General features: G+C 36.1%; 1 protein-coding gene across 1 annotated transcript; it reads left to right on the top strand.

Annotated features, from left to right (window-relative positions):
* Window positions 1-15705: 15705 nt before the first annotated feature.
* Window positions 15706-17562, top strand: LOC131636347 (isoleucine N-monooxygenase 1-like). The gene is made up of 2 exons (XM_058906965.1): window positions 15706-16683; window positions 16771-17562. The coding sequence occupies exons 1-2, from the start codon at window positions 15706-15708 to the stop codon at window positions 17401-17403; spliced, it is 1611 nt and encodes a 536-aa protein (XP_058762948.1). The 3' UTR covers window positions 17404-17562.
* The last annotated feature ends 858 nt before the right edge of the window (window positions 17563-18420 follow it).

Raw genomic sequence — 18420 nt, forward strand, 5'->3', positions numbered from 1 at the left:
TAGATTACTTCCCAGAAGAATATTCCAACAAAGGCGTACAAGAGTGGTGCATTTTTGCCTTACTTTAGGGATTCGAGCAATGCAAATGATGCAATACTCAAGATAGACAATGTCTTGCTTATCCCTCGGTCGGGAGCCCCAAATATATATGCTAGAACAGTAATCACCATCATGATCGGAGGAATGTTGCATTGTCATCGAACTTAAGAGAGCTATCTGTGGTGAGGATGACCCAAAACACCAACTGAAATACCAACAATCGGGGATATAACTGAGCACAAGGCACTGAAATTACATCGGTTTATTTCTCATATTCTTTCTTCCTCTATTGACGAGCAAAGGCCACTGAGAAGTAAATTCCGGGAAGATATGACACATGATATGAAGCAAAAGCTTGAGAATGAGAAACGTCTTCGTAGAACACTCTTTATTACCACATGGCAAAAGATTCCGACGGAGTCACAAAAGAATTTGTAGCTTTAGGGATTCGAGCAATGCGAATGGTGCAATGCTCAAGATAGACAAGGTCTTGCTTATCCCTCGGTCGGGAGCCCCAAGCAATTTCCACATATGTACGAGTGATGATTACCACTTTGGCTTGCATGTCCAAACTATCCAGAGAGAGAATAAATGACCTTTGCAGCTATTGACATCAAGCACTAGGCACAATCCAACGATGTCTATATCAACGGAGTCACAATCTTCTATGGTTTTCAACCTTGTCTTCAAGAGGTGGAATCTTTTTGTTATTTTCAATACTCGGAAACTTGAAGACTTCAATGATGTGAACTCTCCTTACCAAGAATAGGAATCTCAACATTATTTCAAACAATTTTGATTCACAAGACAATCTCATGAGTGAGATTAACATTTGCATCTAGCCTTTGAAGAACCTCTCTCAACTCTTCTTGTCTAAAAATGCTTGAATAACCTCCATACACTGATTCATGTTAATCTCCATTTCTGTCCTCATCTCATTTAAGTCCTCACGGAGTTGTTCCATCATTAACTTTTGAGCACGTAGCGGTGAGAAGTCAATTTGTTGTTGAAGTCAGAATTTGAATGGAAAGGGCCCTCATAAGCTTCTGAGAGAACTATGAAATGCATGATAGTATGAATGCATGTTTCATTTCTAAGGGATCCTAAAGTCCTTTCATCAAATTTTGTTTTTCTTTTATTCTTTTTTTTTTTGCGTATATCTTTTTTTTTTCATCTTTTCTGTTTTTCTATTTTTTCGTTTCTTTTTTTTTTTGGAAATAGACTTTAGAATGGAGTGGATAAATTAATGATGTTATGCAATACAAAAGCATGGGATCAAGGTCCATATAATATTAGTAACCACTATACAATCCTCCAAATAGCAGATGTAGGTCGGATGTCACAGGATCAAAGGTCCGACATAGGTACCACAGAACCATAAGAACAATAGTCACCATCAGAACAGAATAGTCACCAACGGTACCTGTCATGTATATCCCTCCCCACTCACAGGTGAATCTAGGTCAAGGTAGATCAAAAGGTCTCCAGCGTTATCAATTCTCCTGAAACACCATCATTGTTGCAAATACATGCCAACAATGGTATCTCATTCGAACCTCAACTGGTCGTGGGTCTCATGATCGCAATCAACAGAACCTGACATTCTGTTGGCGTCATGACTATCCACTCTATCCTAGGTATCCTATGTGTCAACTCTGGCCTGGGTATTGGGCCTTTTACCTCATAGAACATCCCACCCAACCTGCAAACAGAGAAAATATGTGGCCCCCACGGGGACCCATAATATAGTCCAGATGCATGCGGAAATTAAACATGATATGCAAGAAGAAAGTAAACATGATATACAAGCAAATAAACACCCAATAGACGAAACAAACAAAGGTTAGGATCGACTCGCTAAGAATAGACTAGCACAGTTCTATCACGTCCCCAGCAGAGTCGCCAGCTGTCGCTACCGCGAAAAATGGAATCAGAGTCGCCACTAATATATTTATCCCATCTAGGGAAAGGAATACCAGGAAACCTAACTCAAACAAGAACAAGGTCTTTCGACCAGAGAATCTAGGCACGGGAGTCGATTACGCAAGGGGAAGGTGCTAGCACCCCTCACGCCCATCGTACTCGATGGTATCCACCTATGTTTGTTTCTATCTAAAGGGTGTATCTATGTCTAATCCTAAATGCGAATGAATGCAAAAGAAATACGGGGAAAAGAAGGATTATTTACAAGTGTGCTCGCTTAGGCCCCGCGACCCAATGCCTACGTATCCCTTACAAGGAATCAGAGCGACCGTAGTTCGGCTCCATAGTTTCCATTTGTTTTGTGTTTTTTAGTTGAAAAGAGGTTAAGGTCACAATCCACGATGCTCGACCTTTGGAGACTTATACGCCTACTTTTGGAAAGGACTTAACTTGTTCTTAGGAGAAGAGAAATTGGGTTTGTGTTTTTTATGTAACTACATGATGAACAAAACCCAATACAAGGTTTCGCACCACTTCATCACTTTGTTTTAATTCGAGCCTTTATTAAGTGTTTTAAGTATTTTTGGTTGAGTGTTTTTTAAGGGAATTTACTTTGCGATTAGAATCACATAAAATGTATAATGATCCAGAAGCAGATTAGGGAATGAATCCCACTCACTTCTATCCCATTATATAATGTTCAAGAAACAGATTAGGGAATGAATCCCACTCATTTCTATCCCATTAATTAATGTTTGAGAAACAGATTAGGGAATGAATCCCACTCATTTCTCTCTCATTAAATAGTGACCGAGAAACAGATTAGGGAATGAATCCCACTCATTTCTATGCCACTAAGTGATTGAGAAACAGATTAGGGAATGAATCCCACTCATTTCTCTATCACTTTTTTAATGTGATTCGCATCTTTATTTGTTAATGTTTTAAAGTTGAAAAAGAAAAAGAATGAACAAAGGGGAACTAACCTATTCTCTAATCTAAGTTATTCTAATTCCTATTTAAGACTAAACTAAAATCTAAAGGGAATTAACTAAGAAGAGAGTTGTTTAAGTTGACTAAAGTCGACTTTAACAACTAGGGGTATTTTAGACATTTTACAAAGTATGCAAATATTCACAAAAAGAAAGGATTAAAATCTAAACTAACCATAAAAATATTCACAAGCAATCATGTTTTTTTTATTCATGTTTAGAACTATTTTTGAATTAAAACTAAAAAAAGCCATGTATTTTTTATTATTTAACAACCAATCAAAATTAAAGAAATCAACAATTAAAGATCTAATTAAAACAAATGTTCCTAAAAAATCTAATTGGATAAAAAAAAGTATTTTTGTCATTTTATATTTAGGCAAAAATCAATTAACAAGCAATAAAAGTAATAAAAAAGAACTATTTTTATTTGTTTTTTATCATTACCATCAGGGGGTGAATTAGCAAAAGTGAAATGAACTAAATCTATGTACAACTGACGCATGGGCCTAGAACTGGAGGGGTGTGGAAATGAGAGTGGCGCAAGGCCCATATAGCAGACGTGGCCCAGATTTATCTCTATATCATTTTATTATCCAATTTACTTATCAGCATGCAATTATTTAGGCTATGATACACATAAAAGAAACAACGTAGCAGTATTGTGTAACCACATATCAATTGGACACTCCCAACTTAAGTGAGGAAGAGACAAAAACGAGCCTAATCCAATCACAATGCTCCACCTCCAACTTCCCAAGATTGAAATAAAACAAAAATGGCCAAAAGCATGGGAAATAAACCAATGAGCGTGTGCCATGAAAGCAAAACGGAAGATGGCCATGTAAACGCACAGACGCCGGAATTCACTATTCCGGTCATCTTCTTCGAGTGGACTTCGCCGGAGCCACGGTGGAAATTGCCCAGAAACTTATCAAACCACCACCACCGGACTCGATTTCTTGCATAGATTACGAATATGACTTCGGTTTCCCTCGATTCTTCCCCTAATTTCATAACCGTGACCAACTTCGAAGCCCTAACGTAACTAAATCTTAGCAAAAACAACCTAAACATGTCAATCCATATAGGAGATCCTTATAGAACAGAAATATATGATCTATACGTGATAACAGCGAGCATTTCATGTGGAACATAACAATTTAAGAATCACGAAAGTTCACATACTTGCTACTCACAAATGCATACTCAGTATTAATCTTGCTTTAAGTATTTAGTGACTGAAAGCTAACAATCATGAACATGCCTTGACATGAGTAAGGTAGTTAATAACTGACCTGAGACGAATCTTGAACCAAGAGGAGAGAACAAAGCTCCGCGGCTCCTTCACCGATAAACACGAGACCGAGATGATGCGAGTTAAGCTTCAGATTCGGATCCAATCTTCGAGCAATAATACTCAGAGATCTCGTATGTTGGAGTGGTACTTAGATCTTGTTCAAAAATTTGAACGGATCTCGAATCGAAAGAACAAGAAAATTCCCTGCTGCTTTCCTCTTCGACTCTTTAATGATGATGATGCTGATGAATAATCTTCAGAACAGAGCAAGAAGTTTCTGAGAGATAAACTCAGCATTGTAGAAGGTTGCAATGTCGTATGCTTCTCCAAAGATCCATGGCCATGAGAAAGATACGAGGCTCGGATGGGGAGAAATAGTGATGATGATTGAGATTAGAGTTTGCAAATGATGATGATTAACACCAGAATGGTGAAGTTCAGATCATAGAGTTTGAAGATGATTAAGGTGAGGTGTGATCATGGAGGTTGAAGGTTGAGTTTACGGTTAGAGGTAGTTAGAGTTTGTTATGGTGGTTTGTTAGGGGTTTGAGAAGTTTGTTATGGAGGTAAGAGAAAATGAATATGAGAAGCGTGAGTGTGTGAAACTGAAAAAGAAAAGTCAAAGAGACTCATGAGAATGAGGTGGTGTTAGTTTATATAGTGGTGCATGAGGTTGCATGAGTTGTGATAATGTGTGTAGTGATGTATGGTGTGGGTGTTTGCAGCTTATCTTTTCCACTCTCAAACTTAACAAGCAAGGGCGTAGTATATATGGTGAGCTTTATTCAGGATCATGCATGGTTGTTGTAGTAAAAGGCTAGCACTCTCATGTCACGCATGCCATACTTCTGCTGCAGGTTTCTGGCTTAACGCATCGAGCAACGACATCCCACGTGCCTACTTCACATACTAACAATCCCAGCCATAGGTCACTACTTGCTTTGAATTTGAGATCATTGTGAAGAAGGCATGGAGTAAAATGACATTGATGTTAGGATTGTCTTGAAGTGAAGCAAGAAAGGGTAAGAAAAGATGACTTGAGTTTTGCTCACAATGACCACTCAGGATGCTCACTTTGTAGGCTTAGAACTTTTTCTATGATTCACCCTTGATCTCAAACTCAGGCTCTAAGGAGAGAGGGGACGACAATGAAGAGTTTTGGTGTTGGAAAATACTTGGGATGGAGCTTAGAAGTGTAAGGAAAATGATCACAAACATTGGGTGCACCATTGCATTAGCGTACGCGCGCGTGTGTCCTGATCCTGCTTGTGTCATTATCAGAATATGCTTTTTGCGAGGGGCTGACTTTGAGGTCATTTATCTCAATGCTCATTTGACCAAAATCAATGATTTCCGATTTGTTGGATAGAGAACACGGAAGAAAACATGTTGCAATTCGAATGGGATATAAAAGATGCCTCTAGCTCCTTAAAATTGGATTTGAAAATTGACCACCACCTGCTCGTGGAAATGCTACGTGTGCCCTTAACTTCTGGCCCACATTTCTGGCAGAGCGTGACTTGGCGAAGGGGTGACTTTAGGCTTTTGTATCTTCTTCAATATGCATTCAAATGGCCTGATTCCTTTTTTATTGGATAGATGACACGGAGGAGAACATGTTGACACCAAGTTTGAATTTGTAGGACTCTTCTAATGCTCTCAAATTAACTTCTAATAAGGCACACCAAGTGTTCGTTCTATCGCTTGCGTTGGCGAGAAATTCTGCCTGGCAACTCAGCTCTAAACAATTATGATCCCACAACTTTACATCTTTGTATATTTTTATTCAAGCCTCCAATGGAAAAACTTCCAACTGCAAAGTTGTTCATCTCCATGAGGGTAACAACTTTGCTCTTGAGATTGTTTTGAAATGAGGTCTCCGTACACATGTAAATCAACCATGAAGTCAACTGCCCAGCCAAAATTGAAAACCCTCAAAACTTCCAAATTTTTCTAGGTGTTAAGAACTTTCCATTTATAGCAATTCCCATTTCAACTAACTTGCCATTTTTGGTAATTTTGACATTTTCTTGATTTTAATTATTTCTTTGATTTTTCTTGACCGATTTTCCACCACGAGTCAATATTTGACAGTTGACCTTGACTCGGACCAAAAAGTCAACTTTTCCTGATTTTTCCGATTCCAGGTGAATTTCCCGATTAATCCGTTTTCGATTCAATCTCTCAATCAGTTTTCAACCAAAGGAGCTCCAGTGAATGATATTTCTTCAAGGCAACCACATTTCACATTCAAAATCATCTCCCGATTAAATTTTGACCAAAAAGTCAACTGCGTTGACTTTGGTCAAAACCTTGATTTGGGAAGACCAGATGAATTTCAAGCCTATGTTCTCCAATCAATACCTTGAGTTGAAGATTGTGAAAACCTAATTTCAGGAGGACTTCAATGGGAATGATGCCATATAATCAGACTTCAAAACTTCTCTTTTGAACCAAGATATTTCTTCTGCAGAAGCTCTTTTCTTATCAATTCTTAGATAGTAACCATGATATGGATGAATGTAATGGATGAATGGCCTAGATGGGGTATGCACATGAATGTAATGTGAAGGCCAATTGGGGAATAAATAAGTGGGCAAATTTTGGGGTGCAACACCATGCTAATTCTGTTGAGCCTGAAAAGTCTCATCCGCTTGTCCCATCACACGAGCCATAAATTCCAAAGCATCAGCGATCATACAATCATTTCTTCCCGCCATTTCTCTGCATACTAGTAAAAACTATTATAAGAAGCATTGTATTGATAGTGTTCATACACTCTTCGCATACTAGGGAACAAATAAAATTTATAAAAAGCCTGGCTAGATGGATCAACCTGCTCTAATACCACTATGTAACACCATAAAACTCCAATTATTATTTTAAGAGAATAAAACCAACATTTTAGGATGTCACTCAAACATGCATGAATACTTTCTCATTTAAATCAATAACTTGCAGCGGAAATTCAAATGAATATCATAAACTTCAACTATCTCATCAAACTAAATACTCAATGAAAATAACATAATCAAATTATCATATCAAAACAAATAAATGCCATGGTCCCCGATATTACAGATATGAGCGTTAAACCATCTAAATATTGATAAACGATAAAATAAACGAACAATAGCCCCAAGGTCATCTTCCAACTCACAACAGCACTTACTCCTCCAGAGTATTTGTACGACATTGTATAAAGAAACACAAAAGAAATAACAAAGAGATAAGAAAAAATGTTAGAGGTAAAAATAAACAGCAGGAAAATTGACATAAACATTTAAATCATTCTCAAATGGCAACAAGAACAATAATAATAATTATAATGCAATGCGAACTATACTAAAATCCTTCTCCAATATGCATGTGGTACCGAGTTTTTGGGGCATCTGAGGTGTGTTACTGATTTAACCCTGTCTCTGGTTCCTCTTTGAACTGTGTCCCTCTCTAGATACGAGACCGTCATGGTTCCTCTCTGAACATGATCTCATTCGACTGAATTCTACCTAACTCCAATATACATGTATACATAATTATAATTATGTAACAACAATCATAACTTAAAACAACAACAAAATAATTCACAAACAACTCATACTCAAACAGATTCATCAATGAACCACAATTTTGCCAAATATAGGCCACACTGTAATTTCTCTGAATTACACAACTCAAAATTATTTATATAATTAAATTAATAATTATATAATTTTTCAAAAATAATCATCAAATGAGTAAAGACATGTTCTTCCTCAATAAACTCAAGAACAATTCAACCTATATACTTAAAACATCTCTATAGAGTAATTTTTATTTAAACTCTCCGCTCATCAATGGTTGCAATAATTTATATATATAATTCAATAGAGTTCTCAAGGGAAATATAAATAAAATGTCAACAAAACCTTATATTTCGGGTGACCCTTGAGTACCAAATTTACTCAAAAGTGCCATACTGACAGCTCACACGAGTGATAATTCTACTGCCCTCCGCGCGTTTCCCTACTGCGCAACTACGACTTTTACAGCCCACGTAAAACGTCGCCGCTGAACACCGCCCAGTCGGCCGCGTCACGAGCCTGACCTCCACCATTCCTGCGCGGCCTCTGTAACACCCCAGACTGCTTTCGGGATGATCGACTGACCCCACAAACCAACACGAGTCTTTTCAGCATGCTTTGACCTCACTCACACACTTTCCGGGAAACTTCCCAGAAGGTCACCCATCCCAATACTACTCCAAGTCAAGCACGCTTAACTATGGAGTTGTTATGGAACAGGCTACCGAAAAGAAGATGCATCTTGTTGATATAGGTAGTACCCATCAATCCTTATAAGCTTTCCTTCAACCATGCAGTCCCATACCTGCACGGCCTTAGGAGCCCTCTCATTCCGATGTGGCGACCATCCTTGCCCTCATAGGCCTTAGGTGTTACATGCGGTGCAACCACCCCTCGCCTTCTTCAGCCTCGGGTGTTACAGCCTCCCCTCCCAAATCATGATTTTTCTCCAATTTTTGGGAAAATCTAGTTCTTTGACATTTTTGAAAATATTGACTTTTTACGAAATTTGGAAAAACAGACTAAAAATAAAGATAGTTCAAAAACACCGAAATCATACGGGTGTCAATTTCATCACAGAAATATTACAGATAATTTATACGAGTACCAAATTCACCACAAAAATCCCAAAAGGTCTTAACAAAGAAATAATTCAACCATCACATTTTTATTATAATAACAAAATATAGAGCAATACATAAATCAACAACCTCAGGGGTTTTGGCCAAACCCCTTTGATAACAAACAAGGCCGAAGACCATGTAGAACGAAGATACATAAATAAGAGGGTAAGCACAACTTACTCTCCTGACTGCTTAAAGCCACCCATGAGTAAAGAAATCTCCTCCCTTACCTCGAAATTTTGAAGGTTGAAGAAGCTCTCACCTATTTTCATAATCGATCAACTTCTGACTTTTGCACGTAACTAGTAAAGCCTCTCACGTTATCTATAAATATAACCCTAAAACTTCCAAATTGTTCCCACACCCCTCTAATAACTGATTAAAATTCTATTTTATTTCTTTGTTTTCTAATACTCCATCTGGCCATTATTATAAGCAAATATTCTCTTTTTAGATTCATTGAATAATGAATGTATCTGGTCTTTTATGTAGACCAGATACATTCATTACTCAATGAACCTAAAAAAAGAATATTTGCTTATAATTCAGGTTTGAGGGAGTACTCTATAATCCTATTATTTATTAAATTGCAAAAATACCCCTACATCTCATAAAACGCATGAATAACTCAATGATTTATAATAAATTAAATGATAATTATAAATCAAGCAAGACACACATAAAATCACTCAGTTACATAAAAGTAAACTAATAAAAACAATTATCTAAACTCGTGATATTGCAATACCTATGACTTTTTTGGTTGTATTTTTCGATCTCAATGACATTTTTTCTTCCCAACAGGAACATATTTATCTTTCATAAATGAGGTTTTCCATATTGTTGATTCTTTTCTTTGGCACCCAATGATGGAATGTCCAATAAAATAACAATGAGTACAAAACTCATAAGAATTTTGTAAATGAACTCCTTTGTTAGATCAAGATCAACTAGAACCCTAACAAAATGCCCAAATTTTTTTAAAAGAGGATTTGTTTGATGATGAGTCAATGCAAATGGGAGTTCCCACACTCCTAGTTATAGCAAAGAGAATTCTAGGTCTCCAATACTATTGTGAGAGATCATGAATTCTAATCCAAACTTGAGCTGATGCCTGCTTTAGGGTTGAAGGAACAAAATTTTTTGTCCAAGAAAATAATTTGAAAACTCATTGATTTAGAGTCCAAGCATTAACTGAGCGAACCCTATGAACATCTTCCAACAAGAAGAAAGTAAATTCAAAGAATCCTTTCCCTAAAGAAATGACGCCTCATTGCCCTATAGAAGGCCAAAGTTCCAAAAGTTTAAGCTTCAAGTTGGCAACCGTTAGAGATGAAGCTCCCTTTGACCAAATCACTCTTGCATGAAGATGGTGTCTGCACTCTTCTACTCCGAGCTTATATTCTTCTTCTAGAAATGTAGTTGTTAGCCTATTCCCTTTTAGACAAGGCACCTGAAGTTGTTTAAAGGAATGTTACAAACATTATTTGAGACAACTCAGAAAAATATTTTTTCGATTTTTTGAATTGGTTTTTGGACCTACACGCTCGGAATGATGGAACATAAAGTTTCAGGAAAGAGCATATGACATTAATGGAGAGGAACGATTAAAGTGAAGAAGATGTATTATATATTATAAATCATTAAACGACTAATTTGTATTTTTTATTATTATTATTTTTTAATTTGTAATTATTATTTCATATTTAATTAATAATTAAATAATTAAATAATTAAATAATTATAATATATTAAAGTAATTTTTTTTTAATAGGCAATTGATTAATAAAGTTCGCACTAGGGGTGCAACCCTTACAAACAGAGGATCCTAGAGAATGATTGCATCGGATAAAGGAAGTTTAAATCAATTGTAGTAATTGGATCTAAACTTAGAATATCCGCTAGATAACCATCTCCAAAAAAGAAAAATAATATTAGAACAAACGACATCAAAACAAAAATGTCTCCCATCAAAGTAATGATAAAAACATTAAGGTGCGGTGTCAAATGATTTAACAGTGGCATTTAGCAACATAGAGGAGAGACAACAAGATAGAGGAGACACTGAATCATTTGTCTCTATTTTAACAATCATATCCCTTTTTCTGTTTGTTTCTTTCTTGTTTACTTTGCTTTATAATAATAGTAATCCTAATCCTCCTACACCTTTCAATCAACATTTTTGATAGCTCAGTCATACCAACAGACCACTCCTCAAACAAAAGTTCACCACTTTTCAAAGTTTACAATCAATTAAATTTGATCTAAACTACTAGCAATATATTCTTTTAACACATTATTTTTAATTTGTTAAAATTCAAATTAGTTCTATTAAATTATGTAGGTTTGATATAAATCCATATACTTTTATTTAATAAAAATATATGCTAAAAATATATATATTGAAGAGTTTTTCTTAATTGTATTAGTTATTATTATTGCTTCTTAAATATAAAATCATTTGAGCTTTTTTTATTTTTTTATCATAAGATCTCATTTAATCTTTTACGTTCATTATATTTTTTATCAACGTACCCTTAGTTATGTTATATATTTATTACATTACGAAGTTATTCTCTTTTAAAAAATAAATTTACAAAATTATATAATTTGTCAATCAATTTAATCTTATAACAATTTTTCCTAAATCCTTCTTTATTCAAGGAATTTTTATATTTATGGACAAATTATTAAAATATTACTGCATCCATCTCTAATTATAAGTCTCATTTCTGGACTTAGCTCCTCTTTGTTAACCAATTTTTTTTATAAGTGATTTTGGAATATGAAAAATTAAAATTATATGCATATTATTATACATATGTATTTTTGAAGTAATTAAAATAAAATAAAAAATAGACACACTCAATTTACTACCCATTTTTTAATATATGTAAAATAAGTTATAGGTATTTATAATAACAGCATGTGTTGGGCTTTTCATGTTGGTTTTAATGCTAGAGCTGGAATGATTATATCAACTGCTTCTATATTGCGATTTTCCAAGGCTATTTTTCGGGAAGCTTTCCAGTAAGCTGCCCCGCGCGTGTGACTGTGCTCTCTTTGTGAAACTTGAAGAGGCTCCTAGAAAGATATATTTCACTTTCTCAATTTCGGTTTAAACTCTTGGTTTTAGGGCTCATGGACCTTGTTGAGGAGGTGTTGTCTGATATCGATTTAGGGCTTTTTGGAGCTCGCCGGTTTTTGTTCATCGCGCGGTCTTCTTATGGTTCGGTGGTTTTCTCTAGGTTTTGTTCGGTCGTCTCTGTTTGTGATTGCAGAGTTTTTTTCTAGGATTTTCGCTCTAATCTCCTTCTATAAGGGGGTTAGGGTTTCTTCTTCCACATTCATCGGATGAGAGATCGGAGGTATGTTATGCAGGAGGATGGTTGGAGGAAGGTCACTCAGTTTTGGCAGGCAGGGGTGGAGAAGCAGCGGTGGGATTCATTTTCGATGGACCAATGGAAACGCAATTTGCCTCTTCAATCCAAGGAGGTGACTTCGTTCTATGTTTTAGAATTTCCAGAAGCAACAAATTTCGCCTAGAAGAAACAAATTTGGTAAACGATTTGGATTCGCAAGATTTGTGGAGGTGGAAGATGGGCGGTTGCTAACAGTGCGTTTGGATAATGTGGTGATTGGGAAAAAGAAAATCCATGTTAATCTACCATGCTATGCGAGAGGTCAAGGGGGTACGAAGGAGTTCCGGGTGATCAGTAGAAGGTGCAAGAAGGAGGTTTTCCATAGACAGAGTTTATGAAGGAGGGATACAAAAGAGGGGGAGATACGAAGAGATTCAACCGTTCCTTTTCCAACGTCGTAGTGGGAGGTACATTGAAGGAAGGGAAAGTCGCAGATGAGGTTGCAGATGGGGCAAAGATGTTTTGTTACAAGTCAATGGAAAGTCACAGACATAGGTTCGATAAGGCTTATGTCGGGAAGGTCACTATACCGGGAACAACTTACAACATACAAACATACATGGAAATGGAGGATGTGTTCGTTGTGAAAGTCACACCTATGGGAGGAAATGTTTGCTTGCTTGAAGAATCATAAAATGGATTTATATAGGATTTAATCGGGGAGGGGCATGACTGGTGGAGGAGTTGGTTCAGTGATGTCAAGAAGTGGGAGGAGGATATGATCGATGAATGCAGAGATGTGTGGTTTCGAGTGTATGGTTTACCGGTTCATGCTTGGCATTCTGACTTCTTTGTGGCACTGACAGAATCGTGTGGCACATTTGTATGTATTGACGAGAGAACTGCGAAGGGTTGCGCTTTTGACGTCGCGAGAATCTTAGTTAAGATTGACGGGAAGACATTCAAATTAAAGATTAGGGAGGATGCTTGGGGGAACTCCAGCGGTTTCACAGGTAACTCTAAACCCCTCTCCTCTACTGCTATCTCATCCTCTGAATCAGAGGATCTCCGGTGCGATGATAATAGTGTTAGGGACGTAGACTTAAACACGAAAATATCGGGGGATAGCATAGATCAATTTTCGGATAACATTGATAGGCAAGAAACTGAGAAGAATATGTACGACATAAACAAAGAGACAGGCGACAATTTTATGGTCCAGCTGCAAAATGAGAAGGTTTATGAGGGATGTTCTGGGCTGGATACTGTGGGTAATGATTCTGGGAATTTTGATAAAGCTTTAATGAAGGTTAGGAACATGGCAGACGCTGTCCATGTGGGGAAAAACACGGTAACTTAGAATGCAGCCACAAATGTTGTATATTCTAGCTGCGGTTCAGATGAGGTTCCCAACAGGGTGGCATGTTCTGTTGGTATTGCGGAGGCCAACACAAGGGCGAAGGGAAAGAAAAAATTGAGGCTGAAATTCATTAATGACATGGTAGGATTAAGCAAGGGAGGAGGTAGAAATTTTTTTAATTTGGTTGGTGGTATTTCATCTCAGGGAAGGAAGGGCAAACTCAAGGGAAAAGCTTCCATGGGTCCCTTAAAGGGGAAATTAGCGAAGAATTTTCTAGAGGTGGAGAGTAGCATTAACAGTGGGTTTCAATCGGTTTGTTACGCTGATCAAAAGGAAGAATCCGACATTTGTAGAAATAACGGAAGGCAATGGAGGTTTATGGTGATTGACATTGGCAGCAAGTTGTGTTCGGCTATTGTTGCCTTAGGTATTGTAGAAGAGGAGGGGAGGAGCAAATTAATTAGTAGGATTGATAGTTTGGAGCAAGGGGGAGGAATAAAGGGGGAAGTAAGGAAGGAGATAAAAAGAGGTGTGCAATGATTATTGGTTCTATGAATATTAGAGGGGGAGCGAATGCACTCAAAAGAAGGAGGATTAGTTCGTTGATCAAAAAAGGTAATGCGATTGGAAGAGCATCTGGAAACTGAATGTTCTAGAGCGTGTTTGTTACTTCATTTGGCTTCTTGCTCAAGAATATGGGTTAGTGATGCTATGTTCCCTATCTGTGATAGGAGTGTGGAGTCAGCCATTCATACTTTTTGAAACTTCCCTATCGCCATGCAATTTTGGACAAATATTATTCCTTCAGGTATTACTAACGATTTTCTGCATGTGGATTCGATATAATGAGTTAATCTCAATCTCAGTACTCCCAGTAACGAAGATAGCAACTGAAGAGACTTTTGGGAAATAACGTGTCATTGCTTATGGACATGAAGGAATAAAGAAATTCATGACGACAATTTTCACAGACCCCTCAATGTGAAAGAATTATGCTACTGCTAGAGATCAGAATAACATAGCTGTTCATGTAGCCAAGAACTTGGTCTTCATTAATTGGAAGCCCCCCAAAACGATTACTTTAAACTCGATACTGGTGGAGCTTGCAAGGGTTTATTTCAAGTTAGGTGTGGGGGTGTTATGAGAGATTCAAATGGGAAATGGTTAGGTGGTTTTGCTAAACACTTAGGCACTTGTGGGGCCTTTGTTGCAGAGTTGTGGAGAATTCTAGAAGGTCTAAAATATACTCACAACTTACAATTTAAAAAGGTGGAACTCAACGCGTAGTCAATGGCAGTGGTGGACTCCATTAAAAAAGGTGTTCGGAGAGCTTTGAAGGTCATGCGATTTTACGGAAAATCCGGCAGATGATTGAGTTACACTAAAATGTCCAAATAAATCATATCTATAGAGAAGCAAATAAATGTGCTGATGCTCTAGCCAATGAATGATGTTTTCTCACCTTTAGTTGTATTTTTTATAATGACGCTCTAGTCATTTTAGTCTCTTGTTGGGATGATGATTCCAATGGAGTCTCTTTTGCTAGACTAGTTCCGTGTAGTTGTTTTTTTCTCTGGATTTTGGCCATCTCTCTTATTAAAAAAAGGTTAATTGTATTTTTCCATGTCAAATGCATTTAAATAATTTTCAAACACATTCAATAAAAAACTAAAATGATTTAACTATCTAAATAATATTCAAACACGTTTAAATAATTTTTTTTTAACAATATTCAGTTTTATTATTAATTTTAGTTTACATAAATTTTTATTTTGTAAGAAATAAATATTTAAATTTTATTTGAATATTATTTCAGTTTGTATGATTTTAAATATGTTCAAAAATTAAACATACTTAAAAATATAAATATTTAAATGCGTTTAAATTTGATTTTGAAAAATTAATTTATTATTAAATATGCTTGAATATTATTTAAATATGATTTTGGTACGTATACATTTTATTTAAATAGTTTAATGTGTTAATATATATAAATATAGGAGTCCTAACAGACCAAACTCAACATCATTTTCCAAGCTATGATGAGTTACATTTGTAGCTTCCTTTTGTTACTCCCTCAATCCTTTTGTCCTCTTTTCCTTGTTATGTTTTTATGCTTTATGTCTATCAAAACCCTAAGATATCATTTGATGTGTATGAAGCCAAAAATACCAAAATTGCCCCCAGGTCCCAAACCATGGCCTATAGTTGGTAATCTTCCTGAAATGCTTGCAAGCAAATCTCCAACTAGGTGGATACACAAAATAATGGAAGAAATGAACACTGAAATAGCATGTATCCGCCTAGGAAATGTCCATGTTATCCCTATTACATGTCCCACCATTGCTCTTGAATTCTTAAGAAAACATGATGCTGAGTTTGCATCAAGACCAATATCCATGTCCACTGACATCATCAGCAATGGTTTCTTGACCACAGCAGTTACACCCTTTGGAGAACAATGGAAGAAAATGAAGAAAATATTCGTCAACGAATTATTCTCCCCCCACAAACATCAATGGCTCACTAACAAAAGAAATGAAGAAGCTGATAACCTTATGTTTTATGTCTACAACCAATGCAAAAATGTGAATGATAATGATCTTGTGAATGTTAGGAACATCGCGCGCCATTATTGTTGTAATTTGATGAGGAAATTGGTTTTTAACACAAGGTATTTCGGAGAAGGTAGGAATGATGGAGGTCCCGGTTTCGAGGAAGTTGAACATGTAGATGCTATTTTCACATTGCTTAGGTATGTTTTTGCTTTTTGTGTTTCGGATTATATGCCATCGTTGAGAGGACTTGACATCGATGGACACGAGAGAAAGGTGAAGGATGCTATGAGTATTGTGAATAAGTATAATGATCCAATCATTGAAAAGAGAATTGAAAAATGGAGAAAAGATGGATCAAAGACTAGTGCTGATGTAGAGGACATACTCGATATTCTAATCACTCTCAAAGACGTGAACAATGAACCATTATTGACAACCGAGGAAATCAAGGCTCAAGCTCTAGTAATAATATATTCTTCTCACTTTTATTTTGATTCGTTACACATCAAATTTTCTCAACACTTGTTATTCACGTACAAAATTATGCAGGAACTCGTGCTGGGAGGAGTGGACAATCCATCGCATGCAGCTGAATTCGCAATATCAGAAATGATAAATCAGCCCGAGTTACTTCAACGAGCAACCCAAGAATTGGACAATATCGTAGGCAAACAAAGACTAGTCCAAGAATCGGACATTCCAAATCTCAACTACGTTAAAGCTTGTGCGAAGGAAGCTTTTCGTCTTCATCCCATTACAATTTTCAATCCTCCCCATGTCTCAGTGGAGAACATAATGGTTGGTGATTACATGATCCCGAAAGGTAGCCATGTGATTCTAAGCAAACAAGGACTCGGACGAAATCCAAAAGTTTGGAATGAACCTCGCAAATTTAAACCAGAACGCCATCTGAAAAGCGGTGGATCTATGGTAGTTTTGGGGGAACCGGATTTGAAATTGATATCGTTTAGTACCGGAAGACGTGCTTGTCCTGGAATTGTAATTGGGACTACAATGACTGTGATGTTGTTGGGTAGGTTGCTCCATGGCTTCAACTGGAGTGGACCTCCTAATGTATCAACTGTAGATCTTCTCAAGTATTCTAATGGTGATAGGTACACTGGAGGGCCACTTGTTGCAATAGCAGAGCCAAGATTGGCAGCAGAATTGTATCAATCATAAAATATTTGAAATTTTAATTGGGCGTTCAGATAATTTTTATATGAATAATGATAGTGTTTAATTAACTAGGAGAAATTAAGCAATATGTAATGTTAATAAGGCTCAAATAATTAAATCTATTAAGTCTTAAAACTTTGGGAAGATTACTCCCACTTATACTTGAGAATTGCAACACAATCAAATATGTTTGCAATCTTTGACATGATCATTAATTGAAATGATGAATAGAATATTTAGCTTCTAAATTATTTGATGACATAAAAATTAGACCTACGTGATAGAAGTTGAAACTTGTAAAGTGTTATGATGAAACTTGTAAAGTGTTATGATGGGCAGAAGCTTTAAAGTGTAGTTATCAACATATAGGAGTCTTTGACTATAATGCCACATTTGACAAAAAATATTCCCAATATGCCATGCCATCTCTCAAAATATATTTCCTTATGTTAATTTTTTGCATTTTTTTTTAAAGTTAAAAATCCCTTTTATAATAAAAGAACATATTATAGTCCGCCATCTCTAATAATGGAAGATATTTTTAATTTAAAAAATGTAAAAAGATGGCAGAATGACGATATACTTTGAGAAGGTGACATATTAAAAATATTGTTTGTGCAAGACATTACAATCAAACGGTCAATTTATAGATCCATGAAAAAGATTATTTGCATACAGAATTTATCAAAACTGGGTTAAGATCTTTCTCATTTATTTGTCACTATTTTTTTCATTCCTTTAATTTTGTGGATTAAAAACGCACATATTTAAAACATACATATTTAAAACATGTGACGTATAATTAATATTTATTTGATTTTATACACATAAAATTATATATATTTTTTAAAGAAGTTACAAAATAAATTATCAACAACCAAAAATTCCTTCAAGCACAAGTCGTACTTGAAAGACTACAAAACGTTATTACAGCAGTTCACATTGTTTAAAACCGTACAATAAAACGACGACACCGTAACTGAAACTACCTAATACAATTCGTGATACATTGCATAGGAT

Source organism: Vicia villosa, unplaced genomic scaffold, assembly GCF_029867415.1.
Source record: "Vicia villosa cultivar HV-30 ecotype Madison, WI unplaced genomic scaffold, Vvil1.0 ctg.001700F_1_1, whole genome shotgun sequence".
NCBI classification, from domain to species: Eukaryota; Viridiplantae; Streptophyta; class Magnoliopsida; order Fabales; family Fabaceae; genus Vicia; species Vicia villosa.